General features: G+C 34.3%; 1 protein-coding gene across 1 annotated transcript in view; it reads right to left on the bottom strand.

Moving 5' to 3' along the window:
• The window catches only part of LOC111052250 (tachykinin-like peptides receptor 86C), a 282,428-nt gene that overhangs the window by 40,138 nt on the left and 219,807 nt on the right, over positions 1-22,483 (bottom strand). Inside the window, 2 exon segments of the mRNA XM_039419715.1 lie at positions 892-972; positions 15,060-15,194. Of these exon segments, the coding sequence (XP_039275649.1) occupies positions 892-972; positions 15,060-15,194 (216 nt within the window).

The following is a 22,483-nucleotide window of genomic DNA, read 5'->3' as shown; positions in this document are numbered from 1 at the left end:
CCCATTAATTCGGATAATTATTGGAGTTCTACTGTAATAAAATGACTGTCCCATTTCCAATCCATACTATACTGTCCGAATCAAAATATAGGTTAAGTTACTCCCATTGTAACTCACTAACTTGTAATTATTTGAAGAGAATGAAATTTCATTCGATTTGATTTGAGTCTGTATTTTTATTCTTCCATCTTAACGTGCAAGGAAACACCATGAATGACCTTGTATTAATTAAGAATAAATTACCGATTCAATAAAAATGAATCATTTAGAAGTACTCCATGAATATCATTTGAAATCACAAACAAATTAATGGAAACACAATTCGATTTTTATCAATGGTTGACAATTTCAATTGTGTTTCCATAATGTAAGAAAATGAAATTTAATGAAAACGTAATGTAATGAAAAGTACCACAACATAACACAACCCAACTGGAAGGTTAAAACTAACTACAAATCAGATTGGAATTCGACAAAACAAAAATTTGCAGCGGTTCAAGTTCTATCAGTTATTTCCATAGCCTAATTACTTGATGTGCAGTACTACTCTACGGGTATGAAACTTGGAAAATTATCAAAAAAGAAGAAGTACAACAGTTCATAGTGTTTGAAGATGCTGCGAAATATATTTGGGCCCATAATTCATTCATTTATCTACTAAATTCCACAATCACAATATAAAATTGATGATTGGGAGAGAATCAACAGGATAAACCCAGAACTGTATCTCTCCCTAATTTTGATGAAATAAGTCCAAATGAGGCTATGAAAAGACTTTTAAAGATCACAAAATTTACAGTCCAAATTTACATTATACTAAACAATTTTTTTAATATGTGAAATATTACGTTTTTTGACGATAAATTTTATGGTTGATTGATGACTACTCACACATGCTCAGTTACAGAATGGGGATAATGTCCGTCTGGCCATTCCATGAAGCAAACCGTTCGTGAACTGTCGTTTCTGTACCTGGAAAACAAAATGGCTTTCATTATTCGAAAATAGCTGTTCCAAGTTGCAGAATTGAGACTATTCTCGTTGTTTGAGTATTTTGGATTTTAATTTTTCAATTAGTAATGGATTAATAATATTAAGAACCAACAACGCGAGAATATTGTGACATTAAAGTGCTGCCAACTATATTCTGCAGTATTCGAAGTTCAATACAAGAAGGTTGAGATTGATCATAATATGTTTTTATAGCTGTTATTAATAACATTATACATTATCAATAATTTCGTTTCAGTCTTGACAAGCTTAGCTGATATATTACACATAGCTGATCACAACACAGGGCAATCCTATTATATTAAGCGAGCAATTTCTGTTTATCTGTTCATTTTTATAAATGGTTTTTATGTTCAACGGATTTCGAAAACGGCTCTAACGATTTTGACGAAATTTGGAACATGGTAGGTTTATGATATAAAAATTCGATTGCACTAGGTCTCATCCCTGGGAAAACTCACTGAAGGACATGAAAAGGATAATTCATCCTTGGAAAAACAGATGATAATTTTGTTGTCTGTCGATAACAGAAGATGCGTGTACCTGTGTGGAAGATCAGCTGTGTAATCAATTAGCTTACCGTATGTCTCGAAAAATCTAGAAATTCTAATTGAAACGATCAAAATAATCTGATTTGTTGACATGAGATGGTATATCATAATATTCAAAGTTAATCATCACTTTACAGTTCTAAGTGATGAGTGAGTGTTATTCAATTTGGTTTGTAAACAATCTAAATTAGAACGTTTATGTTTTCAAATTTTTGGACTGAAAATTTGACCTGAATTCAAGTGTATGGAACATAACCTAATTTTTGGATTATTTGACCGAAGCGAAGCTGAGGTCTTAGTTTCGACTCGATCGGCTTTTGTCTGTTTGTTTGTTTGTTTGTACCGCAGTTACAGTCGCAGTTATCGTCCGATTTGGATGGAATTTGGTATGCAAGTTCTTTGAAACAAGGCGCAGAAACGTATGTGTAACGATTTTTGGTTAGACCTCCGGTTTTTTGTAATATTCAAAAAACCGTAGAATAACCTCAAAAGTTACTTTTTCGTATCTTTGAAGATACAGCAACTCATGTTCCTTCTTTCAATGGAGAAAATAATAGATGACATGGCTAAATCTTCACAATATACTGTACTTACTGGCCCTTCTCATTAGATTGAAAGTTGTATTAATGAGCGAGATCTACTGTTAGCAGGACTACTAGTTATACACTATAACTAGTGATAAGTAGAATATTTATAGTCTATTAATCAAAATTCGGGGAAGAAACAGTTTTGGGTTGTGCCTGTTAGTCCTCCCCCATCATTTTAAAGAATTGAGTTCTGTTTATCAATAAATAAATAATGAGCGAAGCTCGTTGCCCCGATATTTGATATTATGATGGTCTACTGAATAATTTGACAATTGGAAATCTAAGATTCTATTAAAGATTTAAATAATCAACTGAAAATTTTGGGAAGGAATGATGATGACCAAGGAAAGGTACAAATGTGTAACAATACTGTCTCGAGTCGAAAACACGGCGCAAGATATACTACCCGCCCAACATTTCTACGGCGAACACACACAGCAGCAATAGTACAGGCGCAAATTAGTACTTCCGTGGTAGGTCATTTTGGGGTAACAACCATGGAAGATGTCTCAATTTCATCGTTAGGACTAGTATATTGAGGAACATAATGATGATGAGTCGAAATCACAAGCAAATACCTCAAAAACAAATACAAAGAAAATAAAAATCTCAGTACCTTTTTTTTGAAATATTTTATCACAACATGTTTCAAAAAAGGGTAATGAAATTTTTAATTTCTTTATATTTATATTATAAGTAGCCCTATACAGAAAAGAGATGAATAAGATGGCATATCGATCTCAAAAACAATATGGCCGCCAAAATTTTCAAGGTATTGTTATATCGCTTGTATTTTGATAACCGTTCATGATGTTTAGCAATAATTATTCTTTGCATAAAAATATTTGATAAATCCCCCTCTACAATTATTATAATATGAGAGTGTCCTCTTAAACACATATGACATTTGTTATAACCTTCCGAATCACTACAATACAAGTTTGTCTTTATTTCCTCTAATTTCCTATCATTATAACTTTTTTTTTGTGCAAGCGATACAAGGGAATACAAAGTATATGAAATCAAGATCATCTTTTAAGATGGGAAATAGTATGTCTTCACGCGCTGTACGTTAATAAAATGTGTTCTCACGAGCCCTCCAAAGAGAACCTTGCTCAAGGTAGAGTTATGAAATCGATTTTTTCACTCTTCTATGACTACTCCATGATAAAGACTTGCGAATGGTCTCAATCTCTTCTCCAATCAGAACAATCTGAATGAGTAGAATTGATGGTGATGTTGTGAAATAAGAAAACAAAGATATTGTCAAATTTCACTGAAAATTTATTAAAAACTTTAAAACAGAACCATGGTTTCACGTAGTTAACCAACGCATCATCAGCTGTACTGAGGAATGATGATGCGTTGGTTAACTACGTGAAACCATGGTTCTGTTTTGAAGTTTTTAATAAATTTTTAGTGAAATTTGACAATATCTTTGTTTTCTTGATATAGTTCATTATTTTTTTATTTTTATAAAACTGATCCACTCGTTCCCCTGTATAGTCGTTCGTAACCAACCAAAGGCATCAAGCCAGGGAAAAAAGTTCTCAACATAAACATACTAGTAGTTCTGTGAACAGTAAACATCGCGCTCGGTAAGTTACGTTGACCTGTTGTTGAGTTTTCTCAGAAATTGATGAATGATTTATGAATTTGAAATGTCTAGAAAAAATCCAAAATTAACATAGAGCTTTCTGTCCTATTGTACCGTGACGTGTCGTCCCGGAATGTGAGTGTGGGCGCTGTTATCAGGTCTGGCTGCAACTGTCTACAACGTTGATGGAAAAATACATTTTCAAGATTTTTGATGTTTTTGAACGGGTAGTATTAAGGTGCGTACATATATACGCGCCGCGAACATGAGCTTTAATCAGCTGACTATATCTGTATTCTCACAGAAACGGTAAGATACAGATATAAAAATATTGGCATCAGCTGATTAAAAGTGAATTGCTCATGTTCGCGGCGCGTATATCTGTACGCACCTATATAGTCAACTGTCTACTAACGTTGATGAAAAGATACATTTTCAAGATGTTCGATGTTTTTAAACGGGTAGTATTATAGTCCACTAGACAGCTGATTTATGATGAATAATTCTAAAGTCTGATTTCCACGGTGATATTGACGTTCAAAGGAAACTCCTTTTCCTTGTGTATTATCCTCAAAATGCAAAATTTCAAAAAACCGTATGTATATATCGACGCGAAATTCAAGAAGGAACATACTTGTCAAATTTCATGAAAATCTATTGCTGCGTTTCGCTGTAAATGCGGAACATAAAAACATAAATATAAACATGTAAACGTAAAGGGAAATGAAAAACCGTCGACTTGAATCTTAGACCTCGCTTCGCTCGTTCAACAACCGAAAAAATCTAATTAAGAATTCAATGAACGCCAGTAATATTATTGTTGAATAGGCTACATTAACGATAAAATTATAATCATAATGCATCTCTCTTGGACAGTGAATCTGATAATATACACTATGCATTGCTGATCGCAGTGGAAGCACAATTATTGATATTATTTCATGACATAGGAATAATAAACTCATTAGATAACCATGTTATCCATCATAATTGATAACACGTGACTACCTGCCAGTTTTAAGCAGATGGTAGATTCTCCACCATGAAATTATTACACCAATTAAGTTAATCTTGTGTAATCAAATAGTGTCACTCTATGAGCATTAATAACAATCCGGCTATAGAGATCCATGTTATAATGGTAGAGGAAAACAGTCTCTAAATTGGCTCTGCTTTCCATAGAGGATCGCTGATAACAGTATATCTGATCTAATATTAACTGTCCTTTTTACTTTCCTTGCCCTATTATCATGGGCAAGGGAAGTATTGCTTTCCGAACAAAATTGAGGTACCCCAATTTCTTAATTTCTATACGTTTCAAGGCCTCCTGAGTCCAAAAAAGTAGTTTTTGGGTATTGGTCTGTATGAGTGTGTATGTGCGTCTGTGTACACGATATCTCATCTCCCAATTAACGGAATGACTTGAAACTTGGAACTAAAGGTCCTTACAATATGAGGATCCGACACGAACAATCTCGATCTGATGCAATTCAAGATGGCGGATGAAATGGTGAAAATGTTGACAAAAACAGGGTTTTTCGCAATTTTCTCGAAAACGGCTCCAACGATTTTGATCAAATTTATACATAAAATAGTCAATAATAAGCTCTATCAACAGCCACAAGTCCTATTTATGTAAAAATTCCAGGAGCTCCGCCCCATCTATGCAAAGTTTGATTTTGGATTCCCAATTATCAGGTTCTAGATACAATTCAAACAAAAAATTCCAAGTGGAAAAGATTGAACATGAAAATCTCTACAATTAATGTTCAGTAACATTTTCACCTGAAATTGAAAATAAGTTTGAAATTTCAGAAAATATGATTATTCAATTGCAAACTGTTGGCAACTGTTGATTGTATTAAATCATTCACTATGGAGAGATAGCAGATCTCGTGTGTATCCAGCGTTATTATCCTGTCACCAGCTGGCTCAGATTTGAAATTTGAATAGTAGACTATTGAACACTAGCCTCAGGTGAACTATTTTCATAACGGCAAGGAAAGTTGTGTGAGTGCGCCACACCAGATTTTTTATAATCAATCATAATATTGAACAGGCGTTAGCGATTTCTTACTTTTATTAGAAGTGAAAGGGTCGTTGTTCATCTGTTCCTTTGGTTGCTGGTTTGTATGTTCTGCAATAACTTCGAAAATAATTGATCAGCTTCAAATTTTGGACACATATTCTGTGACCTTATTACAGATCATGTTCATTGGACAACGAAATTTATAGAGTCCTCTGTCCCTTTTCAGGATATACAAATAACATTGAAGGATCATGAGAGAACAAATTGATGTGATTTCTCATTTCCAGTCAGCTGAAGAATTCATTGCATGAAATTACTAGAGTTTTTTCATAACATTCATAACTTGTAGGCTAATCTGTAAGCTTCAATTTTGTATTAGACAAAAATTTCCGAAAGAATAGAATAGAATAGGATAGAACAGAATGACTGCCTTTATCTTATACCTAGGAGGGCGAAGTTAGGGCGAATTCGGCTCTCTCTTACACTTGATCCTCATAAAGAAGGATATTGCTCGAGATATGTCGAAAGAACATAATAATATATGGTACTTTCAAACCTCCCTTACCCCCTTCACTCAGGGGGTAGGAGTGAGGGCTTTTGATATGTATGCCCCCTTACTATCCTTAGAAGAGCTGCGGGGTCGAAAATTATGTTCCATACCCTTTCACTCTATACCTTTTTTTGAGCATACCTATATTTTTTAATGCCTGGACTACTTATTCTCATTTGATAATGAGAATAATCTCTGTCATAATAAGATCTTGAGAATAATCTCAAGATCACTTGAATCTCTGCCACGAAATGATCATTAGTTAAACTGTCGGTTCCGGCTGAAGTATGACAGTTGTAACTCCATACACCAATGTTTCTTCTGGTGAATAGTGGACTGTATTTCGTTTATTAATTTCAGATCTAACCTTGTTTTCAACACGGAGACTGACAAACACATGAACCAAAAACACTCACCTCAACAATTCTATCCCGCTATCACCATATCAAATTTGAGTATTTAGGTAAGAGGAAAGAGGGGCTCTAGTGTAAGGCCTATTGACGGCTTCAATTATGTACGTTATTCAGGAAAACTTTCACCCCACCAATTATAGCAATACGAATACTTGTAGTTCTGTGAACAGTTGACCTCGCGCTCAGTAAGTTACATTGACCTGTTGTTATGTTTTCTCAAAAATTAATAAATAATTTAACAATTTAAAATGTCCAGAAATAATCCTAGATAAACATAGAGCTTTCTGTTCCATCGTACCGTGACGTGTCGTCCCGGAATGTGAGTGTGAGCGCTGTTATCAGGTCTGTCTGCAACTGTCTACAACGTTGATGGAAAGATACATTTTCAAGATGTTCGATGTTTTTGAACGGGTAGTATTACTGTCAACTGTCCACAATTACTAACGTTGATGGAAAGATACATTTTCAAGATGTTCGATGTTTTTGAACGGGTAGTATTATAGTCCACTAAACAGTTGATTTAGTGAATGATTCACATGATGAATAATTCCATCGTCTGATTTTTTACTCTATTATTGGCGTATGAAGGGGCTCCTTTTTCCTTTTATATTATCCTTGAAATTCAAAATTTCCAAAAACCTTGTACATACGTCGACGCGCAATTTAAAAAGGAAGATACCTGTCAAATTTCATGAGAATCTATTACCACGTTTCGCAGTAAATGCGCAACATGAAAACATATAAACATTCAAACATTAAGAGAAATGCCAAACCGTCGACTTGAATCTTAGACCTCACTTCGCTCGGTCAATTACTATTCAGTTAAGATCATCATCTTGTCCCTTGTTGAAGCAATTTGCCACAGTTTACAAGTGAGTGGAAAGTTGGAACTTGCGACGAAGTTTTGATTTGCGGTCTTGTTCATGTGTTTGACTAGAAGTCACGTGACTGTAGCGCTTTGTTGAGCTCTCAAGACGTGAGCAGAATAAAATCGATTAGTTGACCAAGTCGAGCTCAATCATCGATAATGCATTTGGAAACTTGTCGGCTCTAGTTGCTCGAACTCTCAAGATTATGTGGCGGAGAGATCTAGCCTATTATTGTGTTGTTCCTTACTTAGAACGGTGCGCTGGTTAAAGTGTATAATTTTGATTCAAAATCTTGATAATGTTTATGGATTTAACTGTCTAGGGGCCAAAGTGGATTATTCAGATTCGAAATCTCGATTATGTCCATGGTTTTAACTGTCTTAGAACTATATGCTAACACTACGTTCAACGCTGAACCACGTTTACTTATAGAAATGGTTTCATTCATCATAAGTTTTCTAAAAATCTGGGGCCTGTTTCATAAAAGTTACAAGTCCTGTAATACAGGAGAATCACCATTCCAATTACATGCTCAATATAGCAAATAAAATCAGCTGTTCCTGTATCACAGGACTTCTAAATTTTTATGAAACAGGCCCCAGGACCCTGTTTCATAAAAACTTAGAAGTCCTGTAATACAGGAACAGCTGATTCTATCGGCTATATTGAGCATGTAATTGGAATGGTGATTCTCCTGTATTACAGGACTTGTAACTTTTATGAAACAGGCCCCAGACCTTATGCACCATCTAAGTTAAACTCTGAACTATTTGGGGTTTATTTCAGCTGAAATAATTTACAGCTGACATTTCCCGTAGTATCGACACAGTATTGATTCACATACTGATCTAAACAGAAGGTATGTCAGCTGTTCATTTGAACCCTGAATGATACACATTACTAGTAGTTCTGTGAACAGTAGACCTAACGCAGTTTTCTCATCCACAAGTATCTGATGTCACCTGTTTCAGTTGATTTAGTTGAATCACAATATTCACGGTTAATTATAATTTACTCTTGAAAACTGTTATATTTTTTTTTCTCCAAGATCAAAAACTCACTTATGTTGATAAACTCAGTTCACGTTTGAATTTGTATCCCTGCTCTAGTTGATTCAGTTGAATCATACTTTTACTCTAAAAAATGTTATTTGATTTCTCTAAGATCAAAAACAAACTTATGTTAATAAACTCAGTTCACGTTTGAATTTGTATCCCATATGATGATTCATCCAGTTTCGTGATAATCTTTCTATCTGATGAAAATATTTCTCAACTATTTTAAAATTATTTTTTTCAATCAAGAATATTACAATTTCTTCGTCATTATTAAGTTAATTTTATCATTCTCCCTTTTATTTTTAATCACCGTCCTATTAAATTTGTTTTCCAAATGTGAAAACATTGAGTAAAAATATTGAAACCCTACCTTAAAGAAATAAATAAATATTATAATTTCTTCGCCATTATTCAGTTCATTTTATCATTTTTTCTTTTATTTTCAATCACCTATCAAATTCGTATTTCAAATTAAGGTAAGAATATTGAGTGAAAATATTGAAACCCTACCTTATAGAAATAGACACGGCCAGACATCTGTGTAATGCATGCAATGGATAATCCACTTGTCAGCTGATTGATTATGAATAATTCTATGATCTGATTGATCCTATCTTCAAAGTAGATGATCATATAGTAATATCAGAGTATGGAGGAATCCCTTTTCTCTCATATCATCCTTAAAATGCAAAATTTCAAATAACCTTGTGTATACATCGACGCGCAGTTGAAAAAGGAATATTCCTGCCAAATCTCATCGAATTCTATCAACGTATTTGGCCGTAATCGCGTTACATAAGACAGACAAAAGCAAATCGAATTGAAACCGAGCAAATTCAAATTCAAATTCAAATTCTTTATTGCATGATCAAGAAACATTACAATAATACAAAATCATTCACATGAGGAGAAGTAGAAATTCTTATTAGCTAGACGACAATAAAGGTATAAATAATAAGTCATTACAAAGGAATATTTGCCATTCTACAAGATACAACAATGCAAATGAAAAAAATTAATATTTCATGCGACTCATCCAAGAAGGCCAAAGCCTGTGTTTGGATGGGAGTCTGTACTATATAAAAAAATGAATTAATGAAATATGAAAAGAAGAGTTTGATCAAGATAAAGATTTTTGTAGACAGTATGTACTGTAAATCCAGGACATGACGTCTGTTACAAATAAATATATAATAATCAAGAAGTATCGAATTCTTGGAGTAATAATGGATAGAGCTGTATTAGATGATACCAGAATATAGAGCTTTACTAGAATAGGATTGGAAAATATGAATCTCTGCTGAGCTAGGGATTGATTTTAACTTTCAAAATTCTGTTAAGAATATGAGACTATTATTAAGTTTAGTGTTACATTTTAAACTCAGATAAATGAGCTACATCAAGAATTATTACTAATCATCAGCAGGTAAACAACATTACATTAGTACTACAATTGTTGGTGCAATACATCTAACTTAATCCATATGTACTAATAATAATTAGGTGCATGTTTGTAATGATATGATAGATGTGACCTATATCAAAATAATAGAGAAGATGCTGGCTTTTTAATTTATGCAGGCTTAAAGAAAAAATTTTTCAAGTAATGCTTATAATATTATTACTAAAATACTATACATTAAAAATGTAAAACAACAGGATCGAGATTAACTCATTAATCACTGATAAATAGAGGTGATTATGGAATCAATATGTTCCCTACCGATCTCTCTTAACCACCTTTTAACGTTCCTCTTGTAATAAGAAGAGTGCAGTCGTCATAATTACGGAGTCATAATTACGGAGTATAGAGGAATATTCCTGTACAAGATGTGAGCTATATAGTGCGTGTTGGTTGTTGAATGAGTTCTTATTAATCTTGGGATTTCTCTGCCTAAAGAATTAGCTGAGCGTGTAGAACGGTCATGCGTTATTCTTTTGAATATATTATTACTGTGCCATGCATGTACAGCAGTAAATTCTTGACGAAAAGTGTCTTATGTCTAGGACATTAAAATCGTCATATATTTCATTAGTAGGAGTACGAATAGGTTTACTCAAGGCAGTTTTTATTATTTGTTTCTGAGTAATGATTAAAGGGTTGAGATTGATTTACAAGCACCTCCATAAGCCAAAATACCCGACGATATTATAGATTGGACGTATGAAAAATAGATATTTCTCAGTTCATCTTTAGATAAAATTTGACGTAGATTGAGGAAATGTAGATAGATCTTCGTATTTTATTTTCAATTGTATTATATGTTCCGACCATTTTAATTTGTCATCAACTATTACACCTAAATACTTGTGAGCTAACTCTCTCAATGGACTCACATTGACATTGCATATATTTGGGTTTGTACAAGAATGTAATACTATTGAATCTACCGATGGCTCCTGAATTTTTCTTAATGATATCTCTATAAATTTAGATTTTCCTATATTAAGAGTTAAGATATTTTGGTCGAACCATGCTTGAGTAAGTGGAGATCGCGGGATGCTTTCTGGTACATTTCCTCTTTATTTCTACCATAAACATGCAGAGCCGTGTCATCAGCAAACAGAAATAGATTTCCAGTGAGAGGAAGTTTTGCCAGGTTTATATAAATGAGAAACAATAAAGGTCCCAATGTGCTGCCTTGCAACAACCCATAATCTATCGAATCAATTCACTCTCAAGCCCATATTTGCACAGCCTGTGTCCTGTCCGTTAAACAGCTCTCAAACCAGCTGTAAGATTATTTCTAATGCCAATGATCTCCAATTTTCTCATCAGCTTTAATCTATCAACTGTATCGAAGGCTTTAGCTAAGTCGAGGAAAATTATACGTTATTTAGATTATCATTCAGTGAGCAGTTAACTTCCCTTGTTAAATTAAAGAGAGCATCAGGAAATATACCTTGTTCAATACTTAAATTATAAATGTGTTTCAGAGGAGTTAAAAAAATTTGTATGTTTTGTTTGAAGAATCTAGTAGGAATATTGTCGTATCTGGCGCAGACATGCTCTCAGTTTTGAGGTAAATTGAATAATCTCGATTTCACTAACGGGTTTCATTGTAAAATTCGAATCAAGACGGTAGTTTTCATCATTCAAAACTGGTGGTTTTGTAGAATCTACAGCGCGGGCTAAATTCTCCCCAACACGTGAAAAGTAATCATTAAAATCCTGAGCTACAGCCTTGATTTTCTCTAGTGGAGAAATGGAGCTATCATGAGCTGGCTCGAACTGTTCAAGAGGAAAACCATCTTTCTTATTGCTTCTGCCTGAAATTTCATTTATAATGCACCAGAACTTTTTAGGATCTCTACCACTCTCATTTATTCTATCTTTATAGTATTGATTTTTGCTTATTCTTAATAATTATTTAGTCTATTCCTATAGTTTTTATAATGAGTTAATAATTCTCTATTGAAAGGTTGTTCTGGTTTGTTTATACAATTCATCTCTTTCCCTAATAGATCGAACTAAGCCTTCGGTTATCCAGGGTTTAATTTTTTTGAAACGAGAATTCCTTTGAAGAACTGGTTTTTTTGATTCATCTATGTTACGTTTAATGATAGAATAGAATTTGTCTGTAGCAAATTGTCGCAATTGCTACAAGTAATAGCAAGTGTAGCAATTTGTCTGTATAGCAAATCTATAAATTGTAACCATACCCACAAGTTAACATGGTTAAGCATGTTAAACGTAGATAGTGCATGAGGTGCTAAGGTATCGTTTTTGGGAAACTTATGGGTTCCCCAAACTTGTAGATTGAATAATGATACATCACATTTCAAATCTTCCCTGGAAACCGAGCTAATTATATTGCTTCATTCAAGTATTCAATTATGTTCAATATGGTTTGATTGTCGCTAGATTGCCGCTAGGTTGTAACTAGGTTGTTGCTAGATTATTGCTAGGGTGTCGCTAGATTATTGCTAGGGTGTCGCTAGATTGTCGCTAGATTGCCGCTAGGTTGTAAGTAGGTTGTTGCTAGATTATTGCTAGGGTGTCGCTAGATTATTGCTAGGGTGTCGCTAGATTATTGCTAGGGTGTCGCTAGATGGTGGCTCAAGGTTGATAGGATGGATTAATATTGATAAATGATGAACAAAATCACTGAGATAAGCAGTTAGAGTTCATACTCTACACTCCTATTAAAAAAACTTCAAGAACCAATGTACCTCTAGTCTATCAAGAGAGTCGACCAATAACTTCGACCAATTGTCAACACAAAGTACATCTAATAAACACATAGATAACACTTTAAATTACTGGAAACTATAAGCTGCTAAAATAGGATATTCATTCTAAAGAAATATTTTGTAAAAAGGATTCCCCAGTGCTCTATCACAAGTCAGTGATGTTTACATTCATTACATCCCGCTTGAAAATGAGATGCTTCTCTGTGATCTCATAATCTCTCTGCCTCTGACATGGAGTAAAGGTGATAACGGAGCAGAATAATGATGATATCTTCCGTTGGCTTGTCTGTTTTCCCGTTTCATTTCAAACTACCACCACACCAACTGCCTTTTACTACTCCAATCCTCATTAAATGAACAGTGAATGGTTGAAACTTCTATTCATCCATTAATGATAGTTTAAACTATCATGCAATCATTCTCACTTGTGAAATAACACAGTACTGGATATTTAAAAAAGAGTCAGTGAGTTTATGCTAGTTATTGATGTTTGAAAAATATTGGAAGATCGACATCTCGAAAACTAAGGTCGAAGTAAAAAAGTATATCCGGACACTTTTTGTTGTAGATTCCATGTAGAAGTCTGTGTTATAAATTCCATCTAACAGTCTTCGACTGGAGTGGGACATTCCGTATAGTAGGCTAAAGATCACTTTATTCAGAGTTTTTCTTTTCTGAGACCAAACAACAGTAGAGAATTTATTCCAGTTATTGATGTTTTGAAAAAATATCTAAAAATCGATATAAGAAGAAATTACTAATCATTTTTGGTAGCAGATTTCATGTGAAATCTATGGTTGTTGACTGTTGCACCTTTTGTGGGACGCTCTATATATAGTATAGATTTCATTGCGAGAAACAAGATTGTAGTTTTTTTCTTGCTAGTTTCACGTAGAATCTATGTTCTCCGTTTGTTATACCTCTCGTGGGACACTCTGTATATAGTACTAGCCGTCAGGCTCGCTTGGCTCGCCATATCCGTCTACCCAGGGGGCTCCTCCCGCTAGACCCCCGACTCATCCAAAAATGCGATCAGCGGGCTCGCTTCGCTCGCCTGCATTTTTAATTTTAGCATGCTTCATTCCATCATAATGTCGAAGTACTTCCTCGCTCGTTTCAATCACCGATTAATTTCAACTATTTAGCGCAAGGTGGAAAACTTCGTTAGGATATTATGAGAATTATAGTACTTCCGTCTAGCCTTTGAAATTAGAGATAGGAATGACGTGGAGAATTTACAAATCATTCATTATCCAACTCTCTCGAATATGGATTTTCCTGAGAAATGCATTGAATGAGCTGAGAAAACGCAAAAACCGCTAATTCTGGGCGTATCTTTTGCGTTATTTCAAATTCCTTCTAACACAACATTATTACACCCTAGCTGAGCTTCTGTACTAAATTTGAACATTTTCTGTTCATTTGTTCTCGATAAAGCTGAGAAAGCGAAAAAAAACGCTGGAAAAACGCAGATTTTGGGCGTATCTTTTGCGTTATTTTAAATTCCTTTTAACACAACATTATTACACCCCAGATGAGCTTCTGTACTAAATTTGAACATTTTCTGTTCATTTGTTATCGATAAAGCTGAGAAAATGCTAAAAAAACGCTGGAAAAGCACAGATTTCCGGCGTGACTTTGAATTTTCCCAAATCCGTTCTTAGTGCGCCTCTAAAGGGCCAACTGAACATACCTACCAAATTTGAACGTATTTGGTCCGGTAGATTTTTAGTTCTGCGAGTGAGTGAGTGAGTCAGTCAGTCAGTCAGTGAGTGCCATTTCGCTTATATATATGAATTAAAACAGGGGACATAATACACAAATAGATTGAAAAAACTTACATTAGAAATGGGGAAATTTTCGGAAACTGAGTTTCCTTCCTCAACCGAGCAGACTGCAGTTTTAAATCAAATGGTCGTGTGACCACAGAGTCAATTGTAGCAGCAGAGACAACAGAGTACGCATGGAGAGTCAATTGTAGCAGCAGAGACCACAGATTACGCGGTGCAGACGAATGAAGAGAAAAAGGGTACAGATTCAGGGACATTATGGGGTATTCAGGGGGCGGTTACAAACGGGATATTTAAGATTTGAGTGGGTTATGAATGAGGAAAGGTGTAGCTTATGAATTGATAGAAAAGAGGAGATTAAAAATTAGAAATAAAAAAAGAATTAGACTAAAATTGGAGAAAATATTTACTTGCGTGTCATGGTCTGCGAGTATCGGAGACAGGGTAGAGCCAGTAGACAGCTCGAAGCCCAGACCACCGCAATGAGCAGCCTGGCGCGACGGCGTGACATACGATGCCGGAGTGGGCGCATTATCGCCATGTATCTGAAACACAACAATTTACAATTCGCAAGTCATGAGTCACATAAAAGAAAAAAAACACAAGAATAAATTCAATCGTTTGGTCACAGAAGAGGGAAATATACAGAACAACAAATTCAATTGTTTAGACACAGCAGAGGGAAACATTATAAATGAATTCAATAATACTTCAGTCACAGAGAAGGGAAATATTCAGAGGAATAAATTCAATTGTTCTAGCAAAGAAAAAGGAAATATTCAGAGGAATGAATTCAATAATTGAAGCACAGAAGAAGGAACTATTAAGAAGAATAATGAAACAATTCTTCAAGCACAGAAGAGGGAAATATTGAGGATAATAAATACAATTCTTCAGTCACAGAAGAGGGGAAAATTCAGAGAAATTAATTCAATTCTTCAATCACAGAAAAGGGGGATATACAGAGAAATAAACTCAATTCTTCAAGCACAGAAGAGGGAAATATTGAGAAGAATAAATACAATTCCTCAAGCTTAGAAGAGGGAAATATTGAAAAGAATAGATACAATAATTCTCCAGTCACAGAAGAGGGGAATATTCAGAGAAATGGACTCAATTCCTCAAGCACAGAAGAGGGAATATTGAGAGGTATAAATACAATTCTTCAGTCGCAGAAGAGGGGAATACTCAGAGAAATAAATTCAATTCTTCAAGCACAGAAGAGGGAAATATTAAGAAGAATTCTAATACAATTTTTCAAGCACAGAAGAGGGAAATATTCAGAGAAATAAATTCAATACCTCAAGCACAGAAGAGGGAAATATTGAGGAGAATGAATACAATTCTTCATCCACAGAAGAGGGAAGTTTTAAGAAGAATAATAATACCATTCTTCAAGCACAGGAGAGGGAAATATTCAAAGAAATAAATTCAATTCCTCAAGTACAGAAGAGGGGAAAATTCAGAATAATAAATACAATTCTTCAGTCACAGAAGAGGGGGATATTCAGAGAAATAAATTCAACTCTTCAAGCACAAAAGAGGGAAAGATTGAGAATAATAATAATACAATTTTCCAGTCACAGAAAAGGGAAATATTTAGAGAAATAAATTCAATTTATTCCTCAGGCACAAAAGAGGGAAACATTAAGAAGAATAATAATACAAATATTTTTCAAGCACAGAATAAGGAAATATTAAGAAGACTAAATACAGTTCTTCAGTCACAGAATAGGGAATAATAGAAGAGAATAATATTCTATGGCTTCTCTTGCTAGAGGGGAGTTAGATAGATAGACTTATTCTTCAATTATGTTACTAGGCTTGTCGCCTATGGAAATATGGTTACAATAATTGACCAAACGTAGTGAGGTCTATGTTTCAACTCGATTTGCTTTTGTCAGTCTGTATGTAACGCGATTACGGCCTAACGCGTTGATAGAATTCGATGAGATTTGGCAGGAATATTCCTTTTTCAACTGCGCGTCGATGAATACACAAGGTTTTTGGAAATTTTGCATTTTAAGGATAATATGAAAGGAAAAGGAATTCCTCTATACTCTGATATCATTGACCGTGCGAAGTGAGGTCTAAGATTCAAGTCGACGGTTTGGCATTTCTCTTATTGTTTAAATGTTTGAATTTTTATATGTTTTTATGTTGCGCATTTACGGCAAAACGCGGTAATAGATTTTCATGAAATTTTACAGGTATGTTCCTTTTTTAATTGCGCGTCGACGTATATACAAGGTTTTTGGAAATTTTTCATTTCAAGGATAATATAAAAGGAAAAAGGAGACTCCTTCATACGCCAATATTGGAGTAAAAATCAGACTATAGAATTATTCATCATAAATCAGCTGACAAGTGATTATACAGATGTGTGGAGAAGCCAGTCTATTGCTGTATTTCCATAAGGTCTATAGTTTCAATCAGGTAATTGTGGATGAGAATACTGCGTGAGGTCTACTGTTCACAGAACTACTAGTCTACTCTGGATATAGGATTAATCAGACTATAGATATAATCAATCATAATCAATTTATAATCAATCAGCTGACAAGTGGATTACACAGATGGCTGGAGTGACATTAGAGAAATGCACCGTTTAACGGCGCATGCGCTCTGTAATCGTACTTCATAGCCACACTTCCATGAGCTGTCTCATGGTCTCATTTATAAAGCGCGAATTCGAGCGTGTATAGGGCATTCCTATTGCTTTCTCTCTTGAATAAATGAGTCTTTCTCAATTTGGATAGGCTAATAATAATTATTGTACCTGACAAACTAAAAATTCAGTTAAAAAATAACTGATAATTCTGAATAAAAGAAACTGGAGATAAGATAAATGTTTATGATTTTAAATATTGTCTACAACAAAAATCTGGTGTAGTGCACTCATACAACTTTCCTTGCAGTTATGGAAATTGATCAACTGACGCTAGTGTTCCCGCGCATCTCAAGTCTACTATTCAAAGATCTAAGCCAGCTGGTGACAGGACAATAACGCTGCAGACACATGAAGTCTGCTTTCTCTTCATAGTGAATGATTTAATAGAATCAACACTTGCCAACAGTTTGCAAATTGAATAATCTTCTTTCTCGAACTACGAGCTTATTTTTAATTTTATGTGGAAATGTTACTGAACATTGATTGTAGAGATTGTTATGCTCAATCTTTTCCACTTGAAATTTTTCGTTTAAATTGTATCTGAAGCCTGATAATTTGAAATCTAAAATCAAACTTCGCATAGATGGGGCGGAGCTCCCAAAAACCCTGTTTTTGACAACATTTTCGCCATTTCAGCCGCCATCTTGAATTGCATTCGATCGAAATTGTCCGTGTCGGATCCTTATAGGTGAAGGACTTAAGTTCCAAATTTCAAGTCATTCCCTTGATTGGGAGATGAGATATCGTGTACACAGACACATACACACACACACACACACACACATACAGACCATACCCAAAAACAACTTTTTGGACCCAGGGGACCTTGAAACGTATAGAAATTTGGAATTGGGGTACCTTGATTTTTTCGGAAAGCAATACTTTCTTACCTATGGTTATTGGGCAAGGATAGTAAATATAGTTTGATTTATTAGTTGATAATTTTTATGATGATAATATTGCCATCGAAATAATTGAAATAAAATTATAAATGAAAATTAAATTAATTAATTAATTAATTGTAATTGAGAATTAAATGTACTTGATAATGGTGAAGAAATTATAATATTTTTGACTGAAAAAAATTTTTAATATTTGAGGAATATTTTCATCACATGGAGAGATTATCATGGAAATGGACGAACACAAATTGAATCGTGAACTGAGTTTGTTAACATTTCAAACAGGTGACATTAGATACTTGAGGATGTGAACTGCGTGTGGTCTACTGTTCACAGAACTTCCAGTATTTATAATTTCACAAATCACTTCAAATGTTACATGACATGATGAGAGAGAGGAGTGAGAGAGTGACAGATTGATAGAGAGAGTGAGAGAGAGTCAGGCCTGTTGTCTGCATGCATAATCAAAAGCAAACGTTGGCACACAGATCATCAATCTCTGGAGTGAGATCAAGAGATCATCTGTCAGCAGTCCTCCAAAATGGCTTCAATGCTTCCCATTCAACCAATCCTGACATTTTCAAGTGAATCTCAATTTCAAACGAAAGTTTTGGACAACACGCGGAGGATGACACCTGCACGCCTCGACGACAGCCGGTCAGCGTTGCTTGCATGGAAAAGCATTGTTGTTGGTTATACTAGATGCTGTCAGATTGAAGTGAATCTCATTGTGATACCATGAACAATAGTAGGCTGAAACAAAGAGATCGGTCGAATTGTGACAGCGCTCCTGAGAAAGTGGACAAAAGGTGTATAACTCGTCACTGATAATGAAATTACGGTAGTTGATGGTCAGCAAAATTTGAGGTTCTATTCGACAATCAGAAATGAATATATTCATATCAACTATTGCTATGCAATGATATAAATTGAAACAATAAAATCTCATAAAATTCTTCTGGATGCACAAAGATACCATTTTACTTGGTTTTAATAAAACTTTTCCTGAAAGTCTATAGGTGCGTACAGATATACGCGCCGCGAACATGAGCAATTCACATTTGATCAGCTGACTATATCTGTATTTTTACAGAAACTGTAAGATACAGATATAAAAAGCTTGGCATCAGCTGATTTGCTGATGTTCGCGGTGCGTAAATCTGTACGCACCTTATTGTTGACCGATTGAAGTGAGGTCAAAGTTCCAAGTAGATGGTTTTGCATTCTTCTTTTTGTTTTTGTGTATATTTGTTGTTTGTTCCGCATTTTCGGCAAACCGCAGAAATAGATTCCCATAAAATTTGTCAGCAATGTTCCTTTTTGATTGCGCGTCGATTTATATGTTGGCTTTGCATTTCTAGGATAGTATTGACGGAATAGTATATTTCGAACCTCGGGCCGAAAATGAGACATTTCCGGCTCGAAATCGGTTTTTAAGTACAAGGCCGTAGGCCGAGGACTAGAAAAGATTGAGAGCTGGGAAAACATTTTTGCCCGTGGTGCGAACGCTATTTTTCGCCACATAGAAAAATAAACAATATATTATTATATGAGAATAATTGTTTATTAAGCACTTCCGACGGTAAAAGTGGAAGGTCACAGCTCTAGCAAACCTGAGGTAATCTGAATATCAGGAAATTGTCCAAGTATTTTTATTTTTTATTCTGATTTGTCTGAATAACCTAAAAGATTATGTTCAATTATGTGGGAGGTTGAGTGTATACTTTTTTATTCGTTCAAATGACAATAAGATGATATTATTATGAATGTTTTGTGCCTTGAATAATGAAAACAAAATGAAAAGTTTTTTAATCAGCTGTTTTAGCGCACTTGAAATTTGTACAATCTGGATGTCAACAATGCTTGTTATCGTCGACTGTGGAAGTTGAGGTTAGAAGTCCTATCCTACTCTGAAAAACGAATCTGAATAGTTATAATATCTTATTTGTATTTCATTCATCCAAATAAAATGAAGTATCTTATTGCAGAATATTTTATTCAATTCTAGAAGCATAAATGATTCCGTTTCATGAACCATTTTGTAATCACGTACACATCAAATCACAATCAGCTAACTTCATGGTTATTTTACAGCCCTAGGGCCGTAAAACTTTTACCGGCCTGGTCAGAAATCAATCATTTTCGGCCTCCATATGACGCACGAAAACCAGCTCATTACATCCAAGTGGGGTGAAAAAGGAGTTTCGTTACACTCCAATATCTCCGTAAAAATGGAACTAGAATCATTCATAGTAAATCAGTGGGTTATTGATTGCATGCAGTGACACATTGTGACATACCATTTTCTCTCGGCCTCTCTCTGCTTTCAGCTTGGGCTGACAAGTTGCTTGTATGTCTTGTAGGAAATAAGCTTTTGGTGATAGTAGTTCTTTACAACAGATTATTAGCAAAGCCGATACACCAACTCAAACAGCCATTAGCCGTTTTCACACCGATACCTCGCCGACACAACAGAATTTTCTCTGATGGACAGTATCAGAGGAGGCTGTGACTTTTACTGCGCGAGGTTTACTATTCACAGAACTACTAGTGTTACAGATGACAATTATTATTATCATATGATTTCAATACACTAATTACCAGGACGTTGATATCAGTTCAGTCTTGAATGTATTAAAATAAAGATGGTTGGTTGATATGAAGAGTATTATCTATTTAATATCTAACAACTAGTATTATACTAGTGATTGTGTCAATCTGGGAGTATGAAGATGAAAAAGGAGATTTCTCTTTCCTTTAGTGTAATTTATTATCATATATATATATATATATATATTCAATATTTTGTCGTTATATTATATTTATTTCAATCAAAGTTATCCAGTATTATTCTTTATTCAATATTACTGTTATCCAATCAATTAAATATAAATGTGATTTACTTATTCACTTCAAGATTCATAATAATATGTAGGAATGGAATGTAAAGCAAACACTATAGTTGTCGTTTTTGTATTTTGTATACATTAGGATCTCTTTTTTTTCACTACAGTGATGAAGTATCACTACCGTTAATCAGTATTGTTATATACATTTTTTTCAAAGTTTATTTATTTTCTTCTCTTTTCAATTATTAAAAATTTGTTATTATTTTAAATAAGTAGATATTGTTTGGAATATATTTTTTTCTTTATCATATTATTTGTATTTTTTTTGTATTGTTATCTTGTAATAGAGAGTTAAGTGTAAGAGAGGGCCGACTGCGCCCTAACCTCGCTCTCTACAAAAATAAAGGCAGTAATTCAATTCAATTCAATCCTTTTATTCGTATTTCTCATTATTTATATTAGATATCTTCCATTTTGTCCTGTAATTTGAGAGAGTTTTCAAAGATATCATTGTTGTGTAGTGTCTATGTAGAAGTATTACGACAATAAATAAATTAGCCTTGTTCACATTTCCAATGAATCTTTTAGACAAGCAATTTTAAGCTGAAGAAATATAGCCTTTTATGGTGATAACAGCACAGGGAAATGATTCTCATTGTGCCTACAATCCTCATTGGGGCCATGTAGAGGCCTACAAGTAACGAACAGAGCCCAATAAAAGAATGTGTAAGGGTCACCATGTGGGATAAGAGAACGTGGAAGTGCTTAAAGGAGAAAGCTAAAACCCAGGTGCGAAAGAGGAGATAGGCTGCAGATTCAAGGCTGACCAAAGGGTCAGAAAGAGTTATTGTCATGATTCCCTAGAACCTGAAATTGTTGAAATGAGCTTTGTAATTGAATCGGAATTCCAAGCCAAAAGTCTACAGGCTGCTCTTTGGAAATATACAGGTGATGATCCGAAGTAACCTCTTCTCAAATACTATAGTGAGGTCTACGTTATAATTGCATAGGAGGAAGAAAGGAGGAAAGCTTTGCCGATATTCTACCTTGCCACTCCACTGCCTTGTATAGAATGTAGCTGATGCGGGTATATCTGATGAATATCAACACTGTACATTCTTGTTAAAAATCATCAATTGTATTTCATGCTTCAAAACAATATATATTTCAATTAATTTCCATTATTGAGATTAATAATTTTGTTAATCACGTCTTTTATGTGTGTGATTGTGGATATTCATTTATTTATTTATTTATTCATTTTGAATGAAAAAGACTAAGAAATTGTCAAAAAACCACTGATTTATTGATATTAGAAAGACCGGTTTCGGTTATTACACCATTGTCAATCTCTGATAAACTAAAACTAAATACAAGAGCAGCAGAATTTATACTAGTAGGCGAGTACTGCT

The sequence above is a fragment of the Nilaparvata lugens genome, chromosome 1 (genome assembly GCF_014356525.2).
Source record: "Nilaparvata lugens isolate BPH chromosome 1, ASM1435652v1, whole genome shotgun sequence".
Classification (NCBI taxonomy): domain Eukaryota; kingdom Metazoa; phylum Arthropoda; class Insecta; order Hemiptera; family Delphacidae; genus Nilaparvata; species Nilaparvata lugens.
This window is presented reverse-complemented; position numbering and strand designations above follow the sequence as displayed.